This window comes from Astatotilapia calliptera, chromosome 12, assembly GCF_964374335.1.
Source record: "Astatotilapia calliptera chromosome 12, fAstCal68.1, whole genome shotgun sequence".
In the NCBI taxonomy this organism is placed as follows: Eukaryota; Metazoa; Chordata; class Actinopteri; order Cichliformes; family Cichlidae; genus Astatotilapia; species Astatotilapia calliptera.
Genome location: NC_137433.1, coordinates 17,434,756 through 17,457,710, shown reverse-complemented (window position 1 = coordinate 17,457,710; position 22,955 = coordinate 17,434,756). Strand labels below are relative to the sequence as shown.

The 22,955-nt window shown below is 40.7% G+C and overlaps 2 protein-coding genes and 3 non-coding genes across 10 annotated transcripts in view; 1 reads left to right on the top strand and 4 right to left on the bottom strand.

Moving 5' to 3' along the window:
* mctp1a (multiple C2 domains, transmembrane 1a) overlaps positions 1–4,670 on the bottom strand; it is a 131,301-nt gene extending 126,631 nt beyond the window's left edge. For all 4 annotated transcript variants that reach the window (XM_080309075.1, XM_080309077.1, XM_080309076.1 and 1 more), the window contains exon 1: positions 4,125–4,670. In XM_080309075.1, coding sequence (XP_080165201.1) covers positions 4,125–4,658 — 534 coding nt within the window. In that variant the 5' untranslated portion in view covers positions 4,659–4,670. The remainder of the gene's footprint in view (positions 1–4,124) is intronic.
* A 1,648-nt stretch (positions 4,671–6,318) lies between these two features.
* Positions 6,319–20,616, top strand: fam81b (family with sequence similarity 81 member B). 3 transcript variants are annotated; one of them, XM_080309082.1, is made up of 10 exons: positions 6,319–6,993; positions 7,190–7,236; positions 7,743–7,950; positions 9,012–9,130; positions 10,619–10,748; positions 12,804–12,910; positions 14,932–15,067; positions 16,086–16,287; positions 17,515–18,763; positions 19,295–20,616. In XM_080309082.1, the coding sequence occupies exons 2-9, from the start codon at positions 7,199–7,201 to the stop codon at positions 17,637–17,639; spliced, it is 1,065 nt and encodes a 354-aa protein (XP_080165208.1). In that variant the 5' UTR covers positions 6,319–6,993; positions 7,190–7,198; the 3' UTR covers positions 17,640–18,763; positions 19,295–20,616. The 3 variants fall into 3 exon arrangements, with proteins under 3 accessions (XP_080165208.1, XP_026043427.1, XP_026043429.1); XM_026187642.2 differs by having other exon boundaries at positions 19,269–20,616; XM_026187644.2 differs by having other exon boundaries at positions 6,319–7,236; positions 19,269–20,616.
* On the bottom strand, positions 18,173–18,245 carry trnaf-gaa (transfer RNA phenylalanine (anticodon GAA)). Its single transcript has one exon. It is a non-coding gene; the product is annotated as a tRNA-Phe (tRNA).
* On the bottom strand, positions 18,575–18,648 carry trnai-aau (transfer RNA isoleucine (anticodon AAU)). The gene has a single exon. It is a non-coding gene; the product is annotated as a tRNA-Ile (tRNA).
* Positions 20,617–22,865: 2,249 nt separating the features above from the next.
* Positions 22,866–22,939, bottom strand: trnai-aau (transfer RNA isoleucine (anticodon AAU)). The gene has a single exon. It is a non-coding gene; the product is annotated as a tRNA-Ile (tRNA).
* Positions 22,940–22,955: the final 16 nt, after the last annotated feature.

Below are 22,955 nucleotides of genomic sequence, written 5' to 3'. Positions count from 1 at the left end.
ACTTTGGCCACAATACACAGAGTGACTTATTACAACTACAGCACAATACCACAGACAGCAACACTTCAAGTGTCATGAGAGATAAACATATGATGGATGCAGAATGATGGAGCTAAATGTAGTGTAAAAATAATTGTAAAAGCAACCTATGAGCAGGCATTTAGCGGCCGTGGGAAGTAAGAACTCCCTTTTAACAGGAAGACACATGCAGCAGAGTTAGGCTACAGGTTGGGCAGCCATGTGCTACAGCTGGTTTCGAGGGTGAGGGAAGAGAGAAGAGTAGGGAGGTCAGGATTAAAAATGTATTAGTACAAACTTGTGACATATACTTTTATCCCTACTTCGCATTGAGAGCTAGTTTTCACATAATAACACAGACAGACAGACAGTCGGGCAAAAATTTAAGATGCTTTATTTCTACAATGTCATTTATGTTTTATTTTCACACAAGTGCACACTTTTAAGATTGCATTTTCCAAAAAGCTTTGTATACAGATTTCCTTTTAAATGGAAATCAAACAACTGAATCATATGAGGACTACAAGCACTTTCTGAAAAAAAGTAACTTCTTATTCTCAAAATATTAAAATGTATTCTTTGAGTTTTTAATAAGATGATTTGGGATTTTTTTATTTGTTTTTAATTGCTCCATCTTATGTTTTACTTTCAGATCAGATTAGAGTACAATATACACAAATCCTGAGTCATACCAGTCGATATTATTATTTTGTACTTGACATCAGGCGTCTTGCCGCTCAGTCAGGTAATGAGTGAAAGGTTACTCTGCAAGACTGAAGGTTAGAAACATGACCGCATCAGTCAAGGACTACTAAAGCACATATCTATAAAAGGAAGGAGGAAGTTTTAAAAAATGTGATGTAAGCACAAGTGTTTTCTGCTGCCTTTTGCTGTGACAAACGGGCAAAAGGCAGCAGAAATACCAACACGCTTTAAGTTAATGAGTTAGTTGACTTAGTGACTTGGTTAATGATGACCCATTTGCTTCAGTTCAAACACACATACATACAAGAAACATCTAAATCTATCAAACCCTATTAGGATATACACTCACTGATCTGTTCATTAGGTACAACTGCTGCACTGCTTGTTAATGCAAATATATGAATGACCTGCCACATACCAGCAACTAAGCGCATTTAGGAATGTAGACACAGTCGAGATAGAGTTTACAGAAAATGATTGAAAAGTCAACAGAAGGTCTCTGGGTAAAAACCAGGTCAGAGAAAAATGGTCGCGCTGTTTCAAAGTGAAAGGCAACAGTAACTCAAATAACCACATGTTACAACCAAGGTGTGCTGACTTTTAGCTCTGAATGCATCACATGCTGAACCTTAAAGCAGATGGGCTACAGCAGCAGAAAACCACACCAAGTCACTCCAGTCAGCTAAGAACAGGAAACTGAGACTACGGTTTGCAGGATCCCCAAAATTAGACAACAGAAGATTAAAAAGACAGTGGCTGATCTTCATAAAAGCATTCTATCAATGGTTCAGGCTTCTGGTGGTGGTGTAATATTGAGGAGGATGTCTGAGACATTCTATGTATTTTAGTACCAGTGAAGCATCATTTAAACACTACAGCCTACCAGTGTATCATTGCACACCACGTCCATTCCTTTATTACAACAATGTACCCATCTTTTCGTGGTTGCTTCCAACATATAACACACCATATCACAGAGCTCAAATAATCTCAAGCTGGTTTCTTGTAGATAACAATGAGTTTACTGTGTTCAGCTGGTCTCCATGGCCTCCAGATCTCAATCCAATAGAGCACTTCTGTGATGTGACGAAACAGGAGTTTCACATCATGGATGTGCAGCCAACAAATCCACACCAACTGTCATGTCATGTTAATATGGACCAGAATCTCTGAGGAATGTTTGGAGGACCATGTTGAATCTATGCCAAAAAGAACTAAGTCGACTGTGAAAGCAAAAGAGGGTCCAACCCAGTGAGTGCAGATGGAATGAAAGAGGAAAAAGTAAAATCGCAACTCATAGATATGTTTAAAAAAAATAAATGAATATGATGTAAAGGGCGCTGAAACTTAATGTCACAAATATCAGTCATGTTTGACTGCAGCCACTGCGAACACATATAGAAAAACTTTCACAAACCTCTCCACTGCATTGAAAACAGCAAAGTTAAATGCACTTGAGTCAACAATGAAATTACTCACAGAGCTTGGCAGCAATCCCTTACATCTCTCACTTTCCAAATCAAATTACAAAATGAATTTTCATGTTACATATTCTCTTATGTCATTTATGAAATGCTAGCTAGAATACTTATTCTAACAGTAAAAGTACATTTTTTAGTGTCACATTTTCTGTTGGCTGAGGAAACACAAATGCATCATCAAACCTGTGCAATCAGGGTGTATGCACGAAAATGCACGTGCAAATGCATGATGATGCAAAGCTAGATTATTTGTCAGTGTGTTTTTTGTTTTTAACTATTTTTCCCTCAGGTATTAAAGAAGCAAACCCAATCCTACTTCATCTGTCCTCATCTCCTGTCTCTTCACTTGTTCGCATCTCATCTTAATCTGCTCTTTTCCCACTTCATATCATCTTATCTCATGTGGTCTCAACTCATCCCCTAGTCATGTCTCATTACCTGTAACCCCATTAGATCTGTCTTCATTACCTTTACTTCCTTTCATCACCCATCATCTCATGTTGCACTTTTTTCCATTCCTAGTTCCACTATTAGATCCAGATCATGCACTTTGTACTCTATTTGGTATAGAGGTATACAGTAAAACTAATAAGATAGAACAATAACGCTGCACTATGCACTATAACCTCGGAAGATTATGCCACTGCTTTCTTCTCGGGCAAAGGAAAGGGCCAACAAGTGACCAAAAAAACTTGGATAAAGATGGCAGCGATAGGAAGTAACTAATGCTTGAATGCGGCAACTTTATTTGGCAAAATGACATTTCTCTACATTATGTAACTGAAAGGATTATTGACAAAGCTGTAAGATCAATTTCAATGAAGTCACTGCATTCTTTCATTTACCTCTACAGCTGAGCATGGTGCACTTTTCCTATACAGATTTAATGGATAACAGAGCTTTTGCCAACCTCTGTAGGGAAACGTGTGCTAATGTGCTTAATCACTTTCAGACAGCAATCTGGATGATGCTCAGAAAAGTCTGGAGCACTTCAAAAATGATGAGATGAAAAGCTTTGGAGCAAGTGAAAGAAAATGTGCCTATATGATTTTATGCATGCTGTATCTTTAGTGTTGTTCTCATGAGATTTAATATTATGACATTGAAAATGACATTCCATTTTATTTGACTGAAACTGAAACTTAAAAACTTGAAGTTTTCTCTTTGATGTTTTGGGCTGAATGATTTTTGTGAATGCAATCGTTACCATTAGCCTTCATGCTTGCTGCCATATGGTTTCTCTTGGGGCACCCTGACTCAGCATGATGTGTGGTGTGGGAATATACCTGCCATCAATCTCCACCAGTGCCGCTGGTTTGACAACCAGCCACTTTTCATGAAAACAAAAAAGACAGGATGAACCTGTGGGCATGCACGGGCCTGTTGCAGCCTCTGTCTAAAGGCAAGGACACTGAGACAGATGGTCGTGAGTCTAGGGGACAGTCCCCCTGGAAGAAACGTTTGTGCGCAGGCTAAACAAAGCCAATGGCATCAGAGCATGCTGTCTGTTTAAAAACCCTACCAGGAAAGACTTGAAACTGAAATCAGCTGGTCTGCTCGACGTATATGGAGAAACTGTGATGATAAAATGATACCAAACAAATTAGCTTGTAAGGTGGGAGGTTGTTTATGATCACCACATAAATCTACAACGAAACTGGATGTATATATCTGGCCAATACAATCCTCGATGGTGGAGACAGTAAAGAAATCAGCGGACTGGAAACAGATGAGTGCATAGGGGCAGTGGGACATCGCATCAGCACAATCATGAAACTTGTCTCGTTTATTGAATTAGCAAATCAATAAAGTCTTGCCTGCTGTCTTCTATTTTCAGGCTTTAGGGGGGAAAGAGGAAAAAACAGTACGACAACAGAAAAGCTCCTGTGTGCGTTTGGGACTACACGAGTCTTTACTCACAGAATCACTTGCGTTTTTACGCAGCTGCTCCTCCTCTCCCGTCACAGCGGCCGGGTCCACCACCAGCTTCTCGAAGCACGCTGAGCCGAGAGAGGAGCTCTTCTGCTGGTACACCATCAGCTGGGACATCGGGAGTTTTGGGCTTCCGTGCGCCGTGAGCTCTGGTTTGCTCCCCGTGGCCCCAGAAGCCGTGCCAAGAAGCTGTAGCAGAGGCTGTCCGCCGCTGCTGGTCCCAGGAACCGCATCGCTTCCGAGAGCCTTGTCTCCCTCAAAAGGTGCCGGAGTAGAGCAGCATAGGTTCGGCTGCGACGATGAAAATACCCGGTCCAGCTGTTTCTTTTTTCTCTTAAACATCCAAAGCCCCGATTCCTTCTTGCTGCCCTCCGCGCCCCCGGCACCACGACGCTCTGATCCCAGTTTCGGGCTCAGCCACGGCTTGGTTTTTTCCTGGAAATTCTTCCACATTCTCCGCTGGTAGGACAAGGACTCTTGCCCCTTGGCTGTGCTCTCGTGTTTCGGTGATTTTTGCTCCATTGTGCCTGTGCAGCAGCCAGCCAGCCTGAGCACACTCTGTATAGTGGACGGATGTCACAGTTGGGCAGCTGCGGCTCGGGTGCACTTCCACTGATGATCAGTTTTTAGAGCGCCAAGAACGAAACGCGCTGTGCGACGATGAAGGAGGGTGTCAATCTTCCTGCGAACCTTGCAGAATGCCTCTGCAGACTACTCTGTAAATTTTTATGTCCCACTGTGCAGTGGGCTAGTTAGAAGGAAGGCAAGAATTCATGTAAGATTTAAGATATCTCACCTCAGCGATGAAAGTTGGAGCACGTGCTGTGACTTCATCGCGATTGCGTAAGAGATTTTAAAATTATTCGCCCGCTTTTCTTTGACTCTCGTCCACGGTGTTTAACCAGGGGTTAGGCAAACTTACCCATTAATTATTGTATTCAAATGAAGGACGAAGGGTGCACCACGCCGCCCTCTGGCCAACCGTGTCACTTGACTGGGTAATCTGTATGCTGGCGATTGCATAACAGTACCCCACAGTGCCTCGTGGAGATGTTTATAATTTAATTGTGGGTCCCATGTCATTCCCATCTGAGTTTATATCTTTGTATTTCAGTACTTTATCATACGTGCATTTTTTTTAACCCTCCACTATTTTGACCTTGTGAAAGCTGTGCAGACAGAGACTTGATGTCCCCTTTGTCACATGGATGGTCTCGCGCTGTTTAAGCAAGTCTGGATATGTTTCACTGAATGTTATCACCCACGTGCAGCAGCGAGCAGGCATCACTGAGCAGCCTCCCCTCTCTCAGCTCTCTCTTTAGTTGCTGCGCTGATGTATAATAACTCATTACGTCTCCCACCCCCCGGCCCTTGTTTCAGTGCTGGCTGTTCTCTGCCCTCCTGTTTAACACTGTGTCCTCTCTCTCTTAGAAACAAACACACAGAGACAGTAAGAATGAAGAACACGGATTAATCAGAAAATTATCATCAGTCTTTGGTGCTGTGCCATGAATTCGGGGATGGATTAGAGATTCAGGTTCTCTTTGCTTGAAATTTCTGTCATCTCCCAAAATGAACCATTTTCATTTACAGCTAACAGGATGGTGAAATGCTCTCAACGTCTCTTTAAGTTAAGTAAATCGTGGTGTAAGCCAAACTGTCCCTTTCGGCTCCCAGGCTTTTCTATAGGGCTTCCATGGAAAACTGATGAGTCTGCTCTGAGAAGGCCTTTCCTCTTAATGACCTTGATCCCATTGATAAGAGACTAATCCACTGTGTGTGTGTAACAGAGAGGGAGAGAGATACATAGACATGAAATATTTTCTTTCATGAGTATAACTACATCTAATTCAGAGCCACTACCACACTTGAAACACTGTGTATCCTGTGATTAAACGAAGCAGAGATCCGATCTGTTCACCTGAATCCAAATACTTAGGGTTGGGTCAAGCCTTTAAATTGAGTTGAGTATGCCTTGTACAAATAATCACATGTTGTGTTTCACAGGCTCAGTCTAGAACCTGACCTATCTGGTACAAGCGGTTCCTCGTTGTTGGTAGCCTCAATAAATTAAGGTTAAGTTCTTCACCGAAGAAGCCACACAGGATTGAGCTTGCTTTTTTATTTAATTTGAAGTGTTTCCAATCAAAAAACATGTCTGCCACCCTTGTTCCCACAGGAACAAGCAAATCCAAACGATCCATGGGGGAGTCTGTCTTACTTTTATCAGTGTAATAAAGGGATTTAGTGACTCTGGATTTTAATTAAATTACAGAGCATTTGTATTTGTACAGTCATTGCCCACCCTAAGCTTTATTTAAAGCTCTCCACGATAAGCATTTTCTGGCTTGTAGGACTAATAGAGAGGAGCTTTAATGATGCACTTTCGTGGTCCAGTGCAAAGAGCCTGGATTAAACTGTATTTTAAACTATTAGCATAATACAGTAAGACAAACTCCAGGGAACAGGAGTGTCAAATGCAATATTTGAAGGCAATACAAACTATCAAAGTTGGGATGAAAAATAACAGCAAAAAATTGAAAAAGGTATTAGGTTATCTCAATAACCGCTTTTTTAAAAGCTGGTGTTTTGAGGTATGTTGTCACGAGAACTGCTGCTAAGAAGGCTGACCAGTTTCTCAGCAACATTTCTACGAATTACAACTATGTTTCACGCTTTCTGGTCATCAAATATTTTGCAGAGTTAAACTGCCTCGCCACATAGACAATGCATTTTTTTTTTTTGCAAGACTGTTCACACTGGCAGGCAGGCACACCCCCATGAAAGGAGACCACAGTTACCAAGTGACAACACAAACACATAATCTCTAAAGCTGGCTGAAGAACAGCACAGACCTGTGAGTATTCTTATATGACAAATAAAAAAATAGCAACATTTGTTTAACGTCTTTATCCAAAATGTTCAAAATGTCTCGTGATGCTCCCAGTGAGAGATAGAATATATAATATGCTTATTTTAACAAAAAGAATGATAAGGAGGATATTTGAGTGGAAACTATCACACTAATATATTTAATACATATCTCTTTGTAGACAATAAGGATGTCTCATCATCAGTCTGACACACAGAGTCACACAAGGTAACCTTTCTCATTCACATATCCATATTCAGTGCATACATTCAGTATATTGCAGTCATTTACTTTTCACTTTCAATTTGTGTGGGTTGCTAATTCAGTTTAAAATCTGATCTGCGCTTAAGAGGTGAATAAGATGTGCGTCGACCGCTCGCTGATGGGATTGAATTAAGGTTGTGAACCTTTCGACACCGCTGTGAATCAAACTGATAAAATTAATCCTTAATCCACAACAGCCTCAGACAGGTCCAACACAGCATGCACAGGGACATGAAGACAGAACCCAAGGGCATGAAAACCAATGTACAACATTTCAATCCATCTACATTCTCTCTCTTAGTAGATCAACTCTTTGTAGAATTGCACTTTAAAATGACTTTTTTCTTCTTCAACATGACTTTGCAATATTTGCAACACATGTTTTTGCATCTTCTAAATACTAAAAACCCCAACAAAGAGCTTCTAAAACATTATAAGCTTGATATTTTTTTGTTTACTTCCTGATTAAGGCCAGATGTCTTGGAAGGTCGTTTGAGGAGTCAGGATAGGCCGCTAGCTGTGCTGCTAGAACAAGCTCTCAGAATCAAAGAGGAGGTGACAGCTGGTCTGCAGTCCAGCCATGGCTCTGTCCAAATTGAGGCACTGTCCCGTAAGCTGTTGGAGAATCACATACTCACCATTACACGTATTGTTAAACAACTCAGCATGGGCATACAGGTATGCAAGGTGGTGGAAGTAAGTTGTGAAAAGTGCTGTTGCATGCATGTTTAGGTATTAAAGTATTGTGTAAGTCTTTTTCTTGTTTTGTGTGGAATATGCTGTACGTCTTTTAGGTGGGTGAAGTCAAGCATATGTGCTGATTGTCTCCTTTTCTGGCTGTTCTCTTCTCCTTGTATTGTTTGATGTGCAGCACACCCACGCCAACTCATGCCCACAAACTCCCAGCTGATTTGATTACACCTGATAGAATGGTGCAGTGCTCAAATAAAGCCTACTTGACTTCTCGCCATCATCAGCTCATGCACATTTTGTCTGTATAAGCATAAAGTGATCATGTGCACAGTATGTGGTTAACTAAATACTCTCAAGTTATGCGTTTAAATTCTAACAGCTATTCTCCTGACAGTCAAGCAGAAGAACTGCAAAAGAGTACACGGATCTTAGTCTCGCGGAACAAGTGTGAGGGTGTTTGGAGTCATCTTTCACTGAGCAGAACATCAAACCACTCTCTGAAAGCTGCCTTACAGAAGTAGGGCACCGGAATGAAACATTCAGCTTCATTAGTGTATACCAAATGGGCCATTAGCATGATTAGAGGCTATCATCGTTTGAAATATTACATGAATGCCAACAAACTAATTAATCCTGCAAATCAAGAAGCAATCAACTAAGTAAAGGACTGAATACTTTGCAAAATCAAATGTAAGCCACATCACACAGTCACACTGTTTGCTTTCATGATAATGCCAGAGGGTAATCCATTTGATTTGAGGTTATTTTACACATGCAGCCTATACAGCAATCAGTCATGCAAGTGCACTGATGAAATTCTGCCAGTTTTAATTGAGCTTTTGTAGCGAAGCACGTGTCGTTTGCATTTAATGTTTATCTTGATGGCATTGAATGCTGCATAATTAGTTCAAATCTGAAGCTTCCTGCTGGTACTTTCCAAACAAATCATGTACTTCCTCATCTGTTTTTTCACTTAATTTGCTGGGAAAACAGTCACATCTTTTTTTTAACAAATGTGAAACATGCTGTCTTTGTTCTGGGTAAAGGAATTAGAGAAAGAGATGGCCCAGCGGGACTCTGTCACCTCTGGAGTGGCACACGCTGTTCAAAACATGGACCAGAAAAACACAGCTGGCGTCGGAGACCTGAGAGGAAGAGTAGCCAGGTAGGCACTGTGTGAGTCCTGAGTCAGACATTGCTTTCAAATGCTGAGAAAAAAACTGAACAGCAAGTGAAGGAAACAAGAAGGCATTATTTCAATTGACTGGAGTGATCTGACGTTCCTCGCTGATACCCTGCGTGTTTTTCTCACTCCCTAATGGAGTGAAATTGTTTAGCCTTCATTCTGTCTAGCAACTCTTCGCCATTGCACGACCTCAAATCAGTCCTGGCATACACACAGACATGCACAGATGCAATTATTTTGTTCCCACCTGGGTGAGGTTCCCAGGTTTAAATGCACTTTAGATGCTGATTAGCACTTGCTCATTATTCTGTGATTCTGTGCACATCACACTTACTGCACTGGATTGCTGAAAAGTGTCTGCCATCTCACATACATTGTGATTGGCCTTTTGATGTGTAGTTGCCTAGACCTAATTATTTCTAACACTTCTGGCATCCACTGATCAGTGCATTTCATGTGTAAAGAGATAGAAGACAAAGATAGTTCATTTACAAAGCAGGCATATCAGTGAGATTTCAGGGGGTGGAAATGGGGCTGATGCAGGGTCCAATAAAGAGAGAAGAAGAAAAACAAGTGGTCAGTGTGATAGCCTCTTTCATGTTGTTCATAATTAATCAAGTAAGCTAAGGGCCAGTGGTTTTTGTGTTGGTTGGCACTGGTCAGTGAAGCCATTAAGAGAAGCACTGGACTGGTCTCCAGGGAAAAACTCAAATTTCAGACCAATCGTTTATCACAAATATTTTAAAGACACGCACTCACACAGGCAGGCCCAATAAAGCCGTAAGAGAAAGCCTTAACAGGCTGACATCTTGAACCAAGCAATGAAAGGAAGGAAGCTGTACTGTCATGCTGATTAAAAGAGTTGCTGCAATTGATACTTATCGCTTCAACTGAATTCAAAGTTTGCTAAAAGCAACATTTTCCAAGTCAGAGGCTGTAAGTTGTGTTTTTGCAACGTCCTAATTGCTTTTGGTGATAAACAGATTTCTCACTTAACCCTCTCAGGTTCAAATTAAGTTTTCTGAGTAAAAAAAAACTCATAAAATATGTATGTGGGGTAATCAGGTTGTTAGTTTTTAACTGTTGCAAATCGGCAACGTCTGCCTTGAGAGGGTTAATTTATTCTCATAGTTATTTTTTGGGTGGGTGGGAGCGTCTTTGTACCAGTGAGTCATTAGTAGATGCAAACAAGTGACCACTGAAATCTGTTCAGAGTAACCATCCTCACTGCTAAGGTTTTACCAGAGCCTCTTCTTCTTATTTATTTCATGATCTTGCTTTGCAAATTGATAACAGCAGTGTAACATTTTTTCATTCTAATTTTGTGATTCTATTATACAACTTTTTTTTTTCTAGTCTTTTGCTCATCCCTCTGTCTTCACACCTTCCCCAAACTCCCTTCAATCCCATTTTTCTCATTCAGTGGTCTCTCACCAGCTCTCTGTTCTTCCCCACCTATTATCGCAGGTGTGATTCCAGCATTGCCAAGCTGAGCGCTGACGTGAGCTTCAGAGAGCAGCAGGTGATCAGACTGCAGAGGGAGGTTCGAGAGCTCAGCGAAGCTGTGAATGGACAGCTCAAAGAGCTAGAGGACAAGGTGGGGAAAAAACGTATGCATGCTGACAAGGGTTTAGCAGAAAAGGAGTTGCGAGAGCAGTTGAGCAAAACTTTGCACTGTGTGCAAATCAGCTACTACACCAGTGCCCCAATGAGAGTTTTCACAAGTCATAAGTTAATATTGTAACACGTATTTGCCATATTTAGGTTCTTTTTTTTTTATCTCTGTGACATTGATGCCATCAAAAGCATTATTCTCCAGTATGATAGCATACTGGCATGAACTGGCATTCATGATCATTACCCCTTGCATCTCCTCTATCTAAACACACGCTCAACACAATATTCATTCATTCATTTGAATTCTCTGTTCCCAAACTAAAGGATAATGTACTGTTTTGTTATTGTCATTATTATTTTTTTACATTTGTAGAGAGAGGTTGCGTTTATTTGAAAGCTTGATGCATTGAAAGGATCATAATCTGGTAATATGAATAGTATTTATCTGCACTGTACACTTTATTAGGTACACCTTGCTAGTACTGGGTTGGGCCTCCTTTTGACTTCAGAGGTGCCTGAATTTTTTGTGGCATAGATTAAGCAAGGTGCAAGAAAACCTCCTTGGAGAATTTGGTCCATATTGACATGATAGTATTTCACGATTGCTACAGATATGTCAGCTGCGCATCCATGCTTTGAATCTCTTATTCTGCCACATACAAAAGGTGCTCTCCTGACTGTGGAGGCCAATATTCGCATAGGCTGTGGTGTCCAAACAATACTCATCTGGTACTAAGAGGCCCAAAGCAAACAAGAAAATACTCATCATCACACCATCATCACCAGCAGTCTGAACTGCTGATACAAGGCGGGACAGATCCATCCTTTCATCCTGTTTGCGCCAAATGATGACCCTAACTTTTGAATACAGCAATTGCAGGTTCATCAGACCAGGCAACATCTTCAGTTGTGCAGTTTTAGTGAGTCCAGGCAAATTGTAACTGGAGAGGTACATTTTGTGGTCTTCTGCTGCTGTAGCCCATCTGCTTCAATTTTTCATGTCCTATGTTCAGAGATGAACTTCTGGATATCTTGGATATAGAAAGTGGTTATTTTACTTCAGGTTGCTTTCTCAGCAGCCTGAAGCTTTTAGACCATTCTCCTCTGACGCTTAGCATCAACAAGCCATTGTCACCCTAAGAACTTCCACTCATTGGATATTTTCTCCTTTTCAGGTCATCTTAACCCTAACCCTAGAGAAGGTTGTGCAGGGAAATCCCAGTAGATCAGCAGTTTCTTAAACAACCAGGCCAACCTGGCACTAGCAATCATATCATGTTCAAAGTCGCTTAAATAACCTTTCATCCAAAATATTTAGTTTCAGCTCGTCATCTTGACCACATCCACATACTTAAATCCACTAAGTTAACAAGCAGTTAAACAGGTGTACCTAACAAAGTGGCCCAGTGAGTATATTTTGCTGTTTATCCGAGAGAGGATGGCTAGCTGAGCTGTGATGGGATGACATTTGGAGCTTACTGCTGCTGAGTGAGTTTGACCTTATCAAACAAACTCAGAGGCTCAGTCATAACCAGAGTTTGAAAGAAAGAAATGAGATGGGAAATAAATTCAAATGGGATGTCAAGGTCGTCATAAAAAAGCTTTCACCCCACCCCCACCTACACCTCCCGCCCAAACCCTACCTTTTTTTTTTTTTGACAAGGTCAGCATTATAGAAAATATGAAAACCCTGGATTACGATAAGTATGTCACATATTATAATGCTTTTTACTTGACCTAAAGCAACCAAAAGTGCCTTCAACACTCTCGCTGATTCAGCCAGCCTTCAGTTGTGTTGGTAGTATGGGGTGGTAAATCACTGTGATGACAGCACATTAGCTGTGGGCCAGTGGTCAAGCGCCTACCATAAAAATAATTGAAAACGCATACAAAGTGGGTCACCGGTGTAACTCTCAGTCATGAGTGGCCACAGGAGTGGTGCATAGCACAGTCTGCTCAGCAAAGCAGAAAACACAAAAGGGTAAAGGTCAGAAACAAAGCTGACGATTATGTTTGTGTGTTTTCTTGTCACCAGATTCATGTTGAGCTTAGAAGACTGGAGGCCTCACTGACAAAGTCTTCTAAGGACCTAAAAAACTCGATGTCTGATCTGCGTAGACAAGTTAAGCTATTAGAAGACAAGTAAGACTGTTAATCATGCAACAAACCTAATGTTGTGGTACTAAGGATTCCTGGAGACACCCAACACTGCACCAGGTCATTCCATGAATTTAGCTGCTGATCATGCATTTTCTGGCAGCTACTGTGAAAAGTTGACAACTTTCTTAGTTGATTTGCTGTTTAATAGTGTTCCTCAAAACACCAACATAAATTCTTACCTACAACCATTCCCAACTATAGTTACAGCTGCTCCAGGGCTACACATTCCCAAGCCACATTCACCCTGAAATATTAATGCAGGAGGCACAATAATGGTGAAAGCTTGTTGTCCGTTTACTATTCCATCTGAGAAATAATGTCAGCTGGAAGCAATATATAAACATTTTAGAAACAGAGAGACGCGAATGATAGATATGTTCTATTTAATAATGTTGTACCTGCAATGGAAAGCAGCCCACTGATCCTATTAGAGCCAAAAGAACAGATAAAAATAGGCGATTTTTGTGTTTCTGAAATGCGTCACAATAATAATGTTGAAAACAAGCACCCAAAAAAAAGAGGCTTCCTTTATTTTATTTGGATTATAGATTTAATATATTATATATCCATCCACCCACCTAGGTTGTGCTTGACCATTGATGGATAGAGCTGGAAAAGATGAAACATACCGAGTGATGTTGTCTACACGCTACTCAACCTAATTTGTTTTTTTGTTTTTAAGTGGCCAGGTCATTTTTTGAAAGTAGGCACTGCTGATGTCAGAAAGATTTTTTATTTATTTATTAATGTTCAGTCTACAAAGAGAGTTTATTGGATTTTGAATCCTGGGTGTCATTGGTTCTTTTTGTTCTGACTGTCTCATGTATGACTACACTGAGCCACACTTGCTGGGAGATTTTCTTAGATGCAGTTTAGTCATTAAAGGCCTCATTAGTCTCAAAAAGGTAGTCAGTCAGGATGACCTTTGTTTTTTAAGTGATGAGATCCAGTGTCCGCTGGAGGTGGCGATGCAGGGACAGTTGGGCACTAGAGACCATGTCTGCAGATATAACAGAAAAAACATTTGAAATGAAATAAATATGCCAGACAAGGCCACAAGGACTTCAAATTAAAGGGCATCACAGACTGCCCCTTTACATTTACAAGCTGACTTTCAAATATGTGCAGACAAGTGCATTCTGAAAACTTATCTAACAAGAGCCAAGCCAACTGTCATGTTGTCTAGTGTTAGCGTGAACTGCATTAGGCAGCTGGAATGATAACGGAGTGCAGTATTGTGACACCTGTACAGAAAAAATGATTTGCAGCAGTGACACACAGGCGAGTGTCTACTGATTGTCTCAAGGACACTTTAGACAAGAGGAATACGACTAAAGAAGGTCTCAAGGTACTTTTTGAGTCCGATAGTTTTACACAGTCCACACAATATTTCATTCAGTTTGGTTGCAGCTTCCATCAGAAACATTTCAGTACTGTTCATCAAATATATTACAGATATTACAAAGAGAGAAATATTCATATGGTCCAAATACAAATACAGCATTCAGAGCTACAGAGCACAAAATTCCCCACCACTGTTTTTCACACTGCTGTTTTGGTATTTCTCAGTGGTGAGCTTGACGTGACATTAAGCAAAACAAGAAGCACTGTTGCTGATGAAATCTCACGTCTGATTACCAGACTGTGAAATTATGAACACTGACTTTTTAACAGCTAAACCTAAAGCATGTTCCTTTTATAGTAAACTTACGGGTTACAAATTATTAATTTAGTACTTTCATTCTCAATCACACAATCACACATTTTTACTTGAAAGCTATTTAGTAGAAGTGGAAGTGCCAATAAAGCATTGGTTTTCTAAATAGACACAAACTTTATTTCCTGTAGGGCTAAACTAGCAGAAAAGAACTGATATGTCCTTGAAAGTTGCAAGACTGTGTAAACTTTTAGATCCTAAGACATTTATGAAATGAAAAATCTTTACCTAAATGTAAAGAAGTAAAGCTATTACAGTTCACTTTGTATTCCTTGTGTCTTTGCAGAATGACAGGAGAGCTTGACGAGGGCAAGGAGCAAACAGCAAAATTGAGGACCTGGACAGAACAACAGCTCAAGAGCTCTCTCCAGTCACATGCCGAGGACAACCAGGAGCTGGTTTCACTATTACAAGACAAAATGGTACAATATACATAATGGTTTAAAAATGTTTGACATGTGCACTCACTGAAAACTTCATTAAGTACACATGTTCAATTCTACATATTTAGGTATATTGACATGGTCAAGATGACCTGCATGAGAATGGGGAAGAAAGGTGATTCAGCTGACTTTGAACGTGGTGTGGTTGTCAGTGAACAGGAAATTGAGGCTACACTTTGCACAACTCACTAAAAGCAGACAATAGGAGATGGAAAAAATGTTGTGTGGCCTGGTGAGTCTCTCAAAGGGGCCAAAAGTGTGTCACAACATTGCACCACCACCACCCTGAACCACTGATACGAGACAGGATGGATATATGATTCGTGTTGTATACACCAAATTCTTCCCCATAAATCATGGATCCATCCTGTCTCGTATCAGTGGTTCAGGGTGGTGCTGGTGGTGCAATGGTGTGGCACACTTTTGGTAAACAGACATTCTGTACTTAAGTAGAAGTACAGACACCAGTGCTGAAAAATACTCCAGTAAAAGGTGAAGTTGAAGTAAGTTGAATTTTTCTAAACAAAGGTACTCAGCTTGAATCAGGTAAGTAGAACATGAGCAGAGAAAAAACGGAAAATAAAAAATAGCTCTATTTTCTGTTGCCTAGATTGTAGAGGGTGACTTTGCCTCTAAACAGGAAAATTAGTAAGCAAGAGGTTAAAGGTAGGTTCAGTGTGTGGGAAAAGAATCACAACTCACCTATTGAGAGCTCCAGTAGTCTATGATCCGCTGAAATGCTGCTCTTTGTGGATGGACACAACTGAATTCAACCAGATGTCAGGACGTGTTTCATGAGTTGTCCTGGTTGATTTCCATCCACTGCAGTGACAGTACACTGTTTACTCTATTTAAGTACAGTAACAAAGTATTTGTACTTTGTTACTTAATTACTTCCCACCTCTGCTATGATTTAAAGCGTAGTTATATATGAAAATGATATAACTACGCTCCGCCAAGTTTAAAAACTGAATTTTCATGTGTATGCTGTGCTTAGTTAGGGGCGGAGTCTAGATTGGCTGACCGCCTGCTTGCCCTGGAGGCACGTGTGGAGAAGTTTGACATCCAGCAGAACCAGGCTGACCGCAGTCGGCATGATCAGCTGAAACGCTCAGAAGACAAACTTAGCAGAAGAATAACCTTAGTGGAGAACAACCTTCATCAGGAGCTGCAGCTGCTCAAACAGCAGTACCACAAAGGTGGGTGATCACTGCTGGTAACTTGCTGTCATCAGAGAGCAAACACACATGTACTACATGTTCTTCACCATACACGTCAAGGAAAATAATGGACATGCGAGAGCAATTCACAAGAGTCTGAAAAATAGAAAGAAAGGAAAAAAGAAAAATACTTATAATAAGTAATCGTAAAATGAATATAAGCGATTAACCCCACCAGGCAGCCAACATTTATTTTTACCACAAATGAGATGTTTATTGTTTCCTTTAATTACAGTAGTCACTGACTTGGTGTTGATATGTTAAACGGGAGTTCAGCTCGGATGCTTTCCAGCTCATCATGTGGTCTAATAATTGGCTGTACAACAGTAGTATAAAGGATCTTATCCTGCACATATGTAGTTACAACACAGCTAGTATGCTGCGAGCCAATCCACAGGAATAGGCAGTCAACTAGCCTGCCAAATACTCTAGCTCGTCTCCCTATCATGCTGCTGTTGACATCCATCCTCATCTCATTTCCCAGGATGCCTGACACTAGATCTCACATCTGCCTCCCTTCCTGACAGTCTCTCTCACTCCACAGCTCTTATTAAAGAGCAGACATATAGAAAAGTGCCCAAACTTCCCTTGGTAAATAAGACCATGGGTAAACTGATCTATGAATCACTACTCAGCCACTGCTAACAGCACTCCAGAGCCATTCATCCACTGTGCTATTTTAAGTGTGGGATGAAAAGAAAGAAGGAGATGGTATGAGAGAATAAATGCATAATTGATGAGAGTTGTAAATATTCGTGGCAAGAAAGACATTGAGTTATGGAGCTGGAAAGAGAAGATACTTAATATCTCAAAGGGAGCCTTTCAACCCCACAGTCTGTTACTGAATACATTCTGTAATAAAAATGCATCAGCTCTATGTACTATTACATAATTAACTAGGTATTAAAAATATAAGTAATGATTGGGAGCAATTAAGCATAGAATAGGGGGGAGACCACAGGGACAAGAGACAGAGCAAGATGAAGGATGTCAATAAATCAAAAGTAAAACACAAATATGACAGGTTGAATGCAAAATTAGAACTAGGACGGTTTTTAAAGACTTAATGTTATGAGCCCACAGGAGGAAAGTCCTTCCAGTACCATCATAGCACATCCCTCATCCAGCAACAGTGACCTGAATTATTTTCACCTCAGATGCTTTATGTTCAGTGATGATTTATGCACCCTGCCTCTCTTTGAATAGGGTTCCAGTCTGTGCATGATGCAATTGAATCACTGAGTCAGATATGTGACATCAAATCTCGCCTTGACAAGGAGAAGCTTGAGAAGGATATCAGCCACATCCGCAGCAAGGTGCTCAAGTACTAGTGACATACGCTGAAGAGGAACTTGTTTTTTCTTGTCACACCTATCCTGAAGCAGAAGCTTGGATCAAAGGCTTGGAAGTAAAACCCTCTGGGTGTTACTACATTCATCTTTAAAAATAAAAAAACAATGCTGTTTTAACTGTATTTAATCTACCTGCTCTTTAAAAACCAGGTAAAGGATCCAGTAAGTACTGTATATTAGCAAATCACAAAGAGCTGCTATTCACAGTAAGATACCTACCTTTTCACAACTCACTACATTTTTAACTTTGCAATGTTTTGACTGTAAAACCTTTAAATACCATTGTACTTAAATGATATCACACTGATAAACTTGTGTTTTGAATATTATTTTAGTATTATCTAATAAATGATGTATTTTTTAAATATATAAATACCTGTATGTTTCTGTAAACAGATGTCAGTCACTTTCATCTTACAGACCTCCTCAACTGCAGGAGTACTTCCGTTTATCGTATAATTTTTTTTAGATTTTTGATCTCGTGATGGTGTTGGGGGGCATATACAAAACACTGCCGAAACCCGGGATCGAACCAGGGACCTTCAGATCTTCAGTCTGACGCTCTCCCAACTGAGCTATTTCGGCCACACACATCTCGCAAAGGAGGTGGACGCAGGGGCATTGGTGGGCCACGTGATACGTTTGGCTAGTCGTGATGTTGTTCACTTCATTGTGCTCTTACGTTACCCTGCAACACTCCTTTATTAATCTATAATGGTGTGACCTAACAGATATTAAAATAATGTTAAAAGCAACCATGATGAGACAGTAACTTATCGATTTTTGTTATTCTGCTCGGCCAATAATCAGGAGTTCATATGAATTGATTATGTTGCGTCGGTAATCAGTCAGTGAAGGCCTCAATCTTTCAGCAGTCTGAAACCTGAAGGATAACAAAAGAAACAAAAAGTTCGTGGCCCGTACGGGGATCGAACCCGCGACCTTGGCGTTATTAGCACCACGCTCTAACCAACTGAGCTAACCGGCCTAGCCCTGACGGTAAAAAACACATACCATTGAGTGACGTAATCAAACACCGTAAACGAAACCTACTGATCAGAAAGTTAAAGGACACAAACAGACAAAACTTCTCCGTATTTACGGTAAGGTTCACGTTTTTAACGTTAATCAGCCTTGAGCTACATTGATAAAGTAGTTATGAGACAGCCTTTTTCTACATGGGGGTACATAATTATGCTGTAGAAGAAAGCTACGCTCACACGGGAGATTTAGTCTAAGAATATGAGGAAGGAATGAAGTACACTGGGAAGAGCAAGCTATGGTACGAAAAGCTATAAAAGAAATACAGCAAGATAGTCTTTAAATATACACAAAAAGAAACAAAGGATGAAGAGGACACATTAAAAGTGAGAAATAATTGCACAGGTGTACAGTATGTGAATGTGAACGTGAACATGAAAAATGAGAAACATTCAGGAAATGGTAGTTCTGAAAGTGTTTTATGTTCATGCTGTCATCTTTAGTTATTAGTAGTTAGTTAGCAGTGAGTTACTAGTAGTGAGCGTAGTTATTAGTAGTGAAAATGATTTTTCCTTCTTCTTCTTGCTCATCAAAATATACAAATTATTGCATTCTTGTGTTTCACAGCTGCAAATCTTCGTCATCCTCTGCAGGCCATTCTCATATCAGGATGTCTGTGCAATTCTATGGCTGGGAGGTGGTAGACGATGGTGCCTCTTATACTGGTGTGTTGCTAGAGCCGTCGCAGAGACCTCAGAACCGGGGAGTCTACACTATGTACCATGGGACCAGCGTTGCCAGTGCACGTCTCATTATTGCAAATGGCTTTAAACAATCATCAAGTGGCATGCTGGGAAGGGGTGTCTATGTCAGCCGTGATAAGAAAAAAGCAGCCAGTTATCCAAAGAACAGCAGCTCTTCAAACCGTGTGGTTCTCGAGCTGCGTGTGCGCGTTGGCCGCGTCAAACGTATTGACAAGGACAACCATCCTATGCAGCTCACATGGCACACACATGGCTACGACACTGCCTGGGTGCCCCCCAAATGTGGCATGATATCTGTGAAAAGTGGCATGGAGGAAGATTGTGTGTTTGATCCCAAAAGAGTGACTGTGGTGGCCATTGCAAATGCACCAGATACCATAAGGACAGAGCTTCAGGAGCTTCTTGCAAAAACATCCAAAAAGTCTGGAAGAGGAGATGGTGATTCTGCTGATGTGTGTCCCCTTTGCAAGAGAAAGACACAGCAGGGCGCCCAACATATCAAGCAACAGTGCTGGAAGTGTGGGCAGAACCTCTGCATTCTTATGTCCAAGCACTTCTGTCCAGGAAGACCATGACAGTCCAGTAAGGTAGAAAAAACTGGATAGGCGATGTCCATGTGCCTGTTTATCAACCAATGTGTCATAGCAGGGCCAACAGCAGACAAGCTGACACAGCTGGTGCAATATTTTCCAATAGTTAATGCTGGATGTATCTTGTTTACTTTATTAAAACGTTAATTTCGTATCCCGACTGTATCACTCTTCGATTATTAGATTTTTATTCATGCTATTGTTATATGGAAACAAGAAAGGTGATCTGCTGTATTTACCAAAATAAAAGAAGAATTACAATAAATATCATTGTTGTCATATCAAAGTCCATAAACTGATGACTTCTAAGAATAAGAACTAGAACAGACATATTGGCTCTCTTCCACAGCATGTCTTTTATCCTGCCTTCCTTCTCTCACCCCAAAAGTTTGCAGCAGATGGCCGCCCTCCCTTAGCGTGGTTCTGCCAGAGGTTTCTTCCTATTAAAAGGGAGTTTTTCCTTCCCACTGTGGCTAAAGTGTTTGCTTATATGGGGTCGTGTGGTTGTTGGGTTTTTCTCTGTATGTATTATTGTAGAGTTTTCAACTTACAATATAAAGCGACTTGAGGTGACTGTTGTTGTGATTTGGTGCTGTATAAATAAAATTTAATTGAATTGAATATTTTAAGTTTAAGTAATTTCCCATTTGTGTGTCACTAAGAGATAGTCTTGGAAGCTGTGGCCGATAGGCAAAGCTGAAGACGTGGGGGGAAATCGTCATTTCAAGATAATAAAAAAAAAAACTGTTTTTCAAAGGTAAATGGCCTGTATTTATATAGCGCTTTTCTAGTCCCTAAGGACCCCAAAGCGCTTTACACAACCTGTCATCCACCCATTCACACACACATTCACACACTGGTGATGGTAAGCTACAATGTAGCCACAGCCACCCTGGGGCGCACTGACAGAGGCGAGGCTGCCGGACACTGGCGCCACCGGGCCCTCTGACCACCACCAGTAGGCAACGGGTGAAGTGTCTTGCCCAAGGACACAACGACCGAGACTGTCCAAGCCGGGGCTCGAACCGGCAACCTTCCTAACAAATGGTACAGAGCAATGAGAGTCATACAAAGTAAGAAGGAAGGAAAGGAGAAACTGCTGTACTATAGGATACTACAAGTGAAATCAACACAATATAAAAAGGTGACCTGGGTGTTTTTCTCAGATTTGCTAATCATATGTCCATACAAGCCTCTCTGCTCATTAATCCTCTGTTAACCGAACCTCAAATTTTCTGTAAGCTAGTGTGATTAAACATAAACTACTTTAGCAATGTACATGATGCAAACACAAAAAATATGGTGCTTTTAGTGGTGAATGTTCCAAAGCCATAATGTATTTGGTCAGCAAAGTGACATAAAATACTGGTTCTCCCAGAATAGTCAAGCCAACATCCATGTAACTCATATAGTTGACATAAAATATAGTACAGTAGCATAGATACAGTGCTTTATAAAGAGACCAAATTGTTTCATTTCAGAATTGTATCTAAGCAACGTGCATTATCACTGAGACATTTGAGGGGAAACTCAAAAAATGTCACGTGACTAAGGTTGCTGTGACGGACAATTGATTATGGATAGAATTGCGGGATTGTGTAGTTTTGAGCTGGGCTCCAGATCATTGTGCTGTTTTGGGAGGAAGTTTACTCCAGAGTCAAGCAGCATCCATAGCAAATTGAGTGGCTTTTCAAAATGGAGCGTTACATTTCCTTGTTTTTACAATCACATAAGCACCACCAAACCATCACGCTTCCTTCACACTGATTAAAGATGGTCCCAGATATTTTTCTTTTTTCATAAGACAGAATCAATTTCATCAGTCTGAAATTAAATGTGGTCTAGTTGGAAATAACATGCAATCTGTTTCTGATAATAAAGTGTTGCCGTCTAAAGACAGAAATTCACATTTAACTATTACATTTGCACTCGGCAAGCTTCCTGCTCTACAAGAATATAACCAGTAACACGTTTGGAAATGTGGCTGCATTTATAAATTAGACAGCAATTATTGGCAAACCTTTGACAATCTGTGATTGCAGCCAGCCCAAGTCAGACTGTGACTGTTTGCAGAACGGTTGCCTACTATTTGGCGGCCTGTGAAATTGCCTTGAGATAAAAAGTAATCGTGTGTGCAACACAATAACAGCATTGTGACTGTGCTATTAGTTTGCTCTGAATTATCAGATACTTTGTTGAGCTAAGTGTGTGCACTGTTGGGTGGTTTTTCAGGTGAGCTGATTTAATGAAACTGTACTTGGTTAAAATTATATCAGGATGGTGGTGCATGAGATGGGCCCTCTTGGTGTCCCTGTATTGATATAATATTGCAGTAGTATGCTGTACTGTTTCATTCCCTCTCCTTAATACGGTCGCATTTTTAGTGCTGACATTAATTCAGGCTGGTGTTTTGCAGATACTGTTTAATGAAGCTGTCAGACTCCTGGGCTCTGTGGCATATGTTTCTTAATGTAGTGATAATGATGTACCTGTCTTTTTGCTCATTTACGTAATAACGCCACCCACTTCACTTTGTATTCTAGCTAGATCCAGTTTATGCTGCTCCGGGAGTAGTGCTGCAATATTTGGATACCAAGTAAGCACTGGGGCCGATACTAAACCTATAACGGTATCTTATCCTATCGATCCAATCACACTAGTATCAGTCCAAAACCAATACCAGTGTTGGTATCAATATTGTTGTTTTTCCCCCCAAACTTGGCAACAAAAAAGTGGCTCTACAAAGACTCAGTATGCAAAAGTAATTTGTACTCGAGCCTAACTGTTTAACTGATAACATAGCTTAAAAAAAACATCATTGTTAAAAGCACTTTGAACAATTACGAGTACAATACACGTGAAGAAGTTCGTGGCCCGTACGGGGATCGAACCCGCGACCTTGGCGTTATTAGCACCACGCTCTAACCAACTGAGCTAACCGGCCAGTGTAGGGCGTGACT

Bases quoted from the DNA above. Each gene is read 5' to 3' on its own strand.
- fam81b (XM_080309082.1), top strand. From the start codon at position 7,199: ATGTCTCATCATCAGTCTGACACACAGAGTCACACAAG. The intron at 10,749-12,803 runs GTGGGGAAAAAA...TCTTGTCACCAG, and splicing joins TCAAAGAGCTAGAGGACAAG to ATTCATGTTGAGCTTAGAAG. The intron at 15,068-16,085 runs GTACAATATACA...TGCTGTGCTTAG, and splicing joins CACTATTACAAGACAAAATG to TTAGGGGCGGAGTCTAGATT.